Source organism: Halyomorpha halys, unplaced genomic scaffold (assembly GCF_000696795.3).
Source record: "Halyomorpha halys isolate HHAL.00 unplaced genomic scaffold, Hhal_1.1 Scaffold975.1, whole genome shotgun sequence".
NCBI classification, from domain to species: domain Eukaryota; kingdom Metazoa; phylum Arthropoda; class Insecta; order Hemiptera; family Pentatomidae; genus Halyomorpha; species Halyomorpha halys.
In genome coordinates, this window is record NW_027109741.1 from 319,965 (window position 1) to 328,919 (window position 8,955).

At 27.0% G+C, this 8,955-nt stretch overlaps 1 protein-coding gene across 2 annotated transcripts in view; it reads left to right on the plus strand.

Annotated features, from left to right (window-relative positions):
• LOC106687515 (UDP-glucosyltransferase 2) overlaps nt 1-8,955 on the plus strand; it is a gene marked incomplete at its 3' end in the record, with an annotated part of 11,300 nt that overhangs the window by 513 nt on the left and 1,832 nt on the right. Inside the window, 4 exon segments of one of the 2 annotated variants that reach the window (XM_024361974.2) lie at nt 1,154-1,264; nt 4,546-4,809; nt 6,325-6,588; nt 6,681-7,006. In XM_024361974.2, coding sequence (XP_024217742.1) covers nt 4,563-4,809; nt 6,325-6,588; nt 6,681-7,006 — 837 coding nt within the window. 2 annotated transcript variants of the gene reach the window in all.

Genomic DNA, 8,955 nt, shown 5'->3' on the forward strand with positions numbered 1-8,955 from the left:
TATAAAACAATATTAATATATACCTGAGTATATAAACATAAAATTATACAAAATTAATATTAAAATTAACCTCATTAGCTAAAATAATCTAAAACATTTTTTTGAATCGAGTAGTAGATTTTAATGTTTTCTTCACCAAATTCAATTCCACAACTATCCGTAGTCTTAAAAAAGTATCGAATAAAAATGTTTTCAAAATATTAGGTAGGTATTTTTAATATAAAAAAAATTAACCTAAATTAATTAGATTTTCTTTTCCGTGATATATAAGTAGGTATCTTTAAAAAAACAATATTAATAAAATTTGTAGCCAACTGATTTTCGATAATGAAGAAATTTTTAAACAAAAAGAGAAAGCGTGTTTACAACATATTATTATCCAGTATATCATACACGTAACTTAAGACAATATAATCTGGTCAGTTTCTTTTGTAAATATTTTCTTCTTTCCGTTCATTCACCATGATACTTGATATCTTATGATTCCAGGAAATTTATTATGTATCTTATTTCCAAAACAAAATATCTAATAACAAATATAGATGGAAATTCTTCTGTAGAACTGTGAATGATTGTTTTAAACCTTTGATTAAAGGGTCTAATATTATATTAATTGATAATTAATTTTTGGGTACATGTAGGAAAGGCTTTAAAGTATTTTAAGGCACAAAATGGCCTAAATAGGATTAACATTTACTAAAACATATGTTACCGTGTGTTATTGTCCATTTTTATTTCTTTTGTTTTTTCTCAATTTATCATATTTAATTTATAATGTAACACATTTTTACGACATTATTATTCTTACATTTAAGTATTAAAAATACCATTTTTTTGTTTTCAATTTATCATGGTTTCTTATTTAAATTTGAAAAAGGCATAGTTTTTTTGAGAATTAGAATAAAGAGAAAATCGTTATTTATTTATCTTTCTGTTTTTCTCAAACTAAAAAACTTATATCAGATATGAAGTTAAGGTTATTGTTAATAACTTAATATACTTATCAATAATCAGTCATTTTGCTATGCGGTGGGGTTTTATGTTTGACCATATCGGTTCCAAAGATTTATTCACAAAAGGTTTACATATAAAATAAGGGAAGTGATACGTGTATAATTAGATAACCACGTAATCTCATCTTGAATCTTTTCAGTTTGTATTATATCTGATAAGACGTGCGCCAACCTTAGATAAAAAGAACAACACGGCTGATAATGCAGTCGGTAGACAGCCCCGTTTCGTGCAGGAAGTCATATCCTTGCTGGTCAGTTATTCTTTAATTTAATTTATTTTTTTCGTTTTATAACTAATCATAAGATAATAAATATTCTATATAAAGTAATTTTTAAGCAAGATAACGTAGAACCTAGACTCTGAACCTCCCAAAATTGAATCAAACATGAAAAATTAAATGTACACAAAGTAGGTGGGTGTTCTAAATGAAAATTTCAAATTCAGTTAGGACATCCAGATATAATATAAATATATGTTTTTGAGCACAATAGGTCTTATTGTGCACTGTGTTATATGCCACTCAAAAACAAAAATATATAGTTTGATTTTTAATAGTCCTATCTGCTCGTGTAGTTGTTCTGTAAGTAGAACAACCGAAAGTTGATGACCAATGAAGTTTGGCGCCACTAAACAACCAAACAAACCGAAAGTTGAAGAATAAAGAGAGTTCTCGACATCCCACAGTCTGCCGAACCGTAGGAAGTGCAAGAAATTCATCAATATCTTTATTTCTACTTATGCTTGAACATTTCTTTTGTTGTCAAAAGAAATATCACTATTCGGTAGTGTCTAGGAATATGAAATAATTATCAATATTTTAGTAAATTTGTTATTAAGTTTACAAACATAGAATATTACTTGATTTTAGTAAATCCTTAATAAAATTATGAAATGTAATTATAAAACATCTATTAAGATAATAAATCAATATTTTCTACAACACCTACAAGAAGAGTGCATGCCGCATTTTTACTGATTTCCATCCAACTTTTGTTAATTATTCCCAATTTAAAAAAAAAAAAGTCCTTTAATATGTACATAAAATAAAATTTGATCACTCCTGAATGTACAAATTAACTATTAATACTACTATACTGATTATAAATTTTACCATTTCTGCATCACAAATAATTGAATCATGAAATAAAGATCTATGTTACAGGTTTTTATTGATTTTTTTTTTCATTTCACCACAATAATAAAACAACTACTTAAACGATAGTATAGAGTTTATAATTCAATAATAATATTGCTGGAAATAATATAATAATGTTGAATAACAAACAAAGAGCATTATCAATAAAATAGAATTTGACCTTATTTGACAAAATTTGAAAATTGTATCGTACAACCCATCTTATTCAAGACAATGATCCAATTCTTGAAGCAACCCGTTACGATTTTATCCCACATGCCGTTATCATGACGAGTTTACGTGTTTACTACACAAACATTTAGATTGCGTAAAGTGCGTAGCTGGGCAAAATTTAGTTAATCATAAAATCACCACTATACTGTCACCAATACAGTTATTAGTTATAAATGGTTCATTAATAAATAAAAACTGAATCAATAAAAATTTATTTGTTACTGTTTTATTTATAACTATTTTTCAGCTCAGCTTTGTAAGTGTGAAATAATTACATGATAAAACTTCGTTTATTGGTGTGAATTCGATTGCCAAAATGTTAGAAAAGGTATGAAACGTTTTGAAAAAAAAATGGGAGAGTTAGAAAAAGGATAACGGGAAACTTATTTAAATGAAACATTGTTACCCTGTTCCTTGGGATTAAAAAATTGTCAAAAAGGCCATTGTAAGGGGGAGAAGGTATATACTTATTAGAGTAAAAAAAAAAAAATTCATTTTATGTTCTCTTTAAAACAATTTTGAATGTTTCGGAGGTATCTATATATAAATAAATCACTAGAAAAAAAACTATTGACATGTATTTTGTTGGTACATCATTTTAAAGTAGTTATTAAATTAATAATAAATAATAATTTATTGATTATAAATTAATAATAAATAGTAATTCAATAAATATTTATTTATAAATAAAATCATATATTTCATTTATATTAAAAATGATACTATTATTAATGAAATGAATAAAGTAGCTAATAAATGAAATTTACTTTGAACATATTAAATGCAGTATATAAAAAATAAAATATTATAAGACCTGGTTTGATTGATAAATTGGTTATTATTTTAGGAGACACTTTTTTTTACTGATAACTATACGGATGAACCTTATTTTCGCTGTTTTAAGACCGTTTGAAAAATATTTAATTTTTGTTAAAATTCAAATGGCTGTCACAAATAATTTCACAAACCTATATTGTATTAAATCATTATATTGTTTTATGTTTCTAAATAAAAATTTAAACATCCACTCATTTTTGGACCCATCCTACAAACTTTCTTCATCAATGTTATTTCAAGTAAAATTGATTGTGTTATTATTTATAACAAACTTCATTAACAATTCTCAAATGACAAATAATTTTTTTTAATTTATTTATTGAAACTTTATAAAATAAATTTACAAGTTAATGTGATGATAGTTATATTGCATGATAAAGCTTTATGAAGAAGCAATACATTTGTAGAAATCAAATAACATATTTAAAGGAAATGAGGAAGTTTCGAGGACACCTTTATTCCGGTCTTTTTTTTTTCAACTCAAAATTTAAATTAACGAAAGCTTTATTTCTTTCAATAATGTAAAAAACAAAATAATGACTAATATTAGATTCACATTTAATTGGTGTTGGTCTCCCAACACCTCCCAAAAGTAATGACAACAATAATTTAGTAAATAAACCAATTAAAAAATAAAACTATTTACTAATCTAGAAATAATCTAGACAGACCTAAAATAAATTATTTTCTCCAGTGGATTTAAATGTATTTAACAAATAAATCTTACAATAGGAATAGAGCAAAAAGCGTGTAAAAAAACAAAACAACTTACAATACAAAAAGTAAGGAATTTATTGGTTTTTTATCATTCTTTAAAATAAAACACTGTTGCACTGTTTTGAATTTTATTCGAGAAGGGTGGAAATGCACTTTAGATCCATCATAGTATCTCTAAAATATCGTTTTTAAGGTTTCCCGGATCTTTGAAAAGTAAACCATATAATTTCATTTCTTTCTACTACCTTTAGAGTTAAATACTAACCAGAAAAATACAATGAAAGTAGGCATGAATTGATCAAAATTTCGTCATATGCCGAGGGACATTTCTTCCAAACTTTTCAAAGTTTTGGACATCTGTGGAGTCCCTCTAAACTGGGCTAGAGGAATAAAAATTTGTATGTATATTGAGTTCATATAAGAAATGTGCCTTTTGGGAGTCTCAACTTTTTTTTTTTTATACCCAGTTATACTTTTCAAAAGACATTCATCTATGAATAATGAGTCATTTAATATTAAATACAGTATAAATTATTCAAGAAACATTCGTTCATGATGCATATAAAAGATTTATAATAGTATTATATATTAATTATTATTTTTTACAGATTCAATCCGTTCCTTCATGTCAACCATGAGTTGGAAATTGCTACTGTTAACCTTCTTCAGCTTGTCTACGGCATGTCACGCCTACAAGATTTTGGCTTTTTTGCCATTTCCTTCCAACAGCCACCACGCCATTTTCCTCGGCCTCATCAAAGTTCTTGCAGACCGCGGCCATCAGATCACCTACTATACACCAATTGAACCGACCGTAGCCCATCCGAACATCACACTTAGATTGACACCGAACTACAAAGATGAATTTTTAAGTGAGTAGGATTATAATTTCCATAAAATGAGATTTAAGTGGAAATACGGTATGTGAGATTCCAATTAGACGAGCCTATCCAATAACTACTAAAAACTAACCTGAAAATATTTAATTGACTATGTAAACATCTTATTTCATCAACAGAATAAAGATCTAATCAAATTATATCATTATTTAAAAATAGTTCAACATGGACTCTTAAGTGTATAAGGATGGATTTTTACAAAAATTGTTTTCACCTGACATATTAACGATGAATACATATATCCCAAAATTTTCATTTCGTAACACTTGTGACAATTAAAAAAAAAATAATTATTTTGAATTTACAATCCAAACATGTTTTAGTGAGTGTATAGCGCAACGATTCAGAAAACTGGTATCATTTTTCTTATATAGATTTATTAGCTATATATAACAAGAAGTATAGAAACAAAAACAACCGAACAACCAACCAAGATCCAATCATTAGGCGAAATGTTCCTAATCGATTGCCACTGAAATGAATAGAGAAACAGATCCTACAATAAAGTAGAAAAAATTAATAAATAACGAAAATAGGCTTCGATTGAATGCAAATAGGAGTAACTTCTACTAACTAAAATGGTTAACATAATTGCACCATTGGTTATTACCTTCTACCTGCATTTAGTGTACTATGTTTTAAGTGTTGAAGTGAGATGTTTTATCTCAAGTCTACATTGATATTTTATGCTTTTGAGTTTTTGTATTAATAACACCAGAATTAGTGGAAAGCACACTAGTTAATGGTTAACATTAAATGATATACACAAAAAACAAAATTTATTGACTTTTCCGAGAAAAATATGACAATACAACAAATATATGATTAATTGTTTTTAATCTGTCTAAAATTTTCATCTTTTTTTAATTAATATTAATTACCAATAGAATTCATTTAATTACAAAATTATAAAAAACACTTGACCATACTACATGCCTGAAATTGAGAGTAGATTCTTTAGAAATTAATCTACTATATAATTTATATCAGAGCACATTAAATAAAATCACTTCTTTGACCATACAACTAATTTATATGTTAATGTAAAATTTATGCTTCTATCCAGTTAATAACTAATCAATTTCATTGAAAATAATTATTTATACACAATTATTTATAAATAAAGCTTTATGTTTATAACACGGCGATATATTACATAGGATTACGTACGAAAACAGCACAGCAGGATAAATATTTTGATCAAGTTTAACCAGTGTTGTTATTTTATTTTTACAGTAATTTATTTTATCATTTGCAGTCCCTTTAATTCTAATTTTAATATGTAATGTATTTTCAGGAGGCAAACTTTTCGTAGCAGGTAGCAATAATTAATAGAAACATAAAAATATAAATAAATAATGAAAATCAGGTAGAGTAGGCAGTATGTAGGCAGTCTTTGAAAAAGAGACAAAGTTACGTTATAAGCTACGAATCCATGTTTATTTAATTATAATATTAATGTAATTTATTTATTTAATTTTTGTTCAGAGGAAATGAATCTAATGGATTTAAGCAGTGCCTCTGTACCCGGAGTTTCACATATTTTGGCTCGCACTGCAATAAGATTCACTGAACATTACTACGCCAACCCAATTGCTCAGGAAATCATCCATTCATCGGATCAATACGACGCAATATTAATGGAATCTTATTTTAATCAAGAGCCGGTTTCGGCTTTGGTACATAAATTCGGTTGTGTAGGAATCGAGATATCTTCACTCGGTGACTCAGCCTGGATCAACGAATTTTCAGGTTTAATATTTTCCATTAATTTCTCATAATGTGTATGAAAACCATAAAATAAACTTCAAGAGCAGGTTTCTATTGTTTACAATTTCTCACAGGTATTACACACAATCCAGCTTATCAAGTAGACTTCAAATCAGAACTTAGTCAGGATATGACGATATTGGAAAAAATCTATAATGTATACTCTATCGCTTCCACGCTCGTCGTCAGTTACTTCCACATGTACTCGATGAAGGGCATCATGGACAAGTACTTCAACTACACCGGCTGGGAAACGAGGCCTTCCATGCACACCTTAGTGGCCAACAGGAGTCTGATCTTAGTCAACTCAGACCCTGTTCTCAGCTACCCATATCCGACAGCACCTCATGTCAAGAATATAGCAGGCTTAAACTTGATGCCGAATAAACCTTTGCCAAAGGTTAGTATCTATTTATTAAATAAATATTAGTGATGCAACGATACTGATAAAAGTATCTGAATATAATATTAATCACGTTTTCAAATATGGAACAGTGAACAAATTATCGATTTAAGAATTCTATAGTTTAGTATAATAATCAATACAAGGAAATCAATATTAATAAAATCACTGAAATATTAAAATAGTAAAACAGATCAGCATGAGATTTTACAATTTGCAAATTAAAAATGTACTATATTTGATAATAATAACGATATCAATTATTGAATAGTTTATATAACTAATTCTACAGTTTGGTATTATTATTGCTATCAAGTTTTCATGATTTTTTTTAAAGATATACATATGGTTTAATGAAACGTACAATAGATTATTAAAGTATATTTAAGGTTAGAGAAATGAGAACTGATAAATTAAAAGTGTTGGTCAATAAGATTTTCAGCTAAGGGAGTTGATATTAGTATCTCTGGCTTTAAACTAGTACACTTAGTTGTTTATTTGCATAAATTTGTTTATTTTTGTATAACGTATTAAGCATATAGACCACCTGGGTTATTCAATTTCTATATTACAATTTAAATTATTAATAAAATCCATAAATTATGATATATTTTTTATTAAAAATAATTTATATTATTAGTAAAATGAATAAAATAGCTAATAAATGGAATTTACTTTGAACATACTAAATGTAGTATAAAAACAAAACATTATAAGACGGGGTTTGATTAATAAATCGGTGATAGTTTTAGGGAACCCTTTTTTTACTGATGACTATATGGATGAACCTTATTTTCGCTGTGTTAAGACCGTTTAAAAAATATTTAATTTTTGTTAAGATTCAAATGGGAGTCACAAACAATTTCACAAACCTATATTGTAATAAGTGATTATATTGTTTTTAAATAATAATTTAAACATCCACTCATTTTTGGATCCAACCAATTTTTGGATACAAACTTTCTTCATTAATGTTATTTGAAGTAAAATTGATCGTGTTATTATTTATCACAAACTTCATTAACTATTCTCAAATGACCAACCATATATTTTTCATTTATTTATTGAAACTTTATAAAATAAATTTACAAGTTAATGCGATGATAGTTGTATTGCACGATAAAGCCTTATGAAGAAGAAATACATTTGTATAAAAGTATATTTAAGGTTAGAGAAATGAGAACAGATAAGGTAAAAGTGTTGGTCAATAAGCTAGGACAGTTGGTATTAGTATGACTGGCTTTAAATAATTGTACTATTATATAGTTGTTTATTTTTTTATAAAGTATTGATCTTATAGACCACTTGGGTTATTCAACTTCTATATTACAATTTAAATATACGAAGTGAGAAACGAAGAATGAACTAAATTTCTAATATATATATAGAGTATATGTTTAATAAATTTTAATGTCTTAAAGATATGTACTAGCATAATTTATGTTTGTAAAAATTGAGAACCAGACGAAACCACACATTGTGTTGCTAATTAAACAATTCATCTTCAGATGACTATTATATTTCTCCATTTGAACAATTTAAATGAAAAACTATCATTATTATGGGGGGGAGGGGGAGAAAATGATTATGACAAAACACGGGGTTTTCTACTTTATCAGGTTTTGAAGGGTTATTTTGACAATACTTGTTTTAGATATGGAAAATGCTCTTAGCTTTATTACAATAATGAGCAATAAGAAAAAACGGTAATAAATCTAACAGAAATACCTCAAGTTGTAGAGACATTAACGTCTTAGTCTATGTTTACAATCACTAAACGCTCTAAATTGAATAAATCCAGAAGCTGGTCGATGATAACGATAGCTGATAAATGTGTTAATTTGACCGTGAAAATGATAAAACATAAAAAAAGAACAGACTCATGAAGGCAATGCTTTTCATATAATATCATTCCCCATCTGTTGAAATAAAGAGGACCACCATAT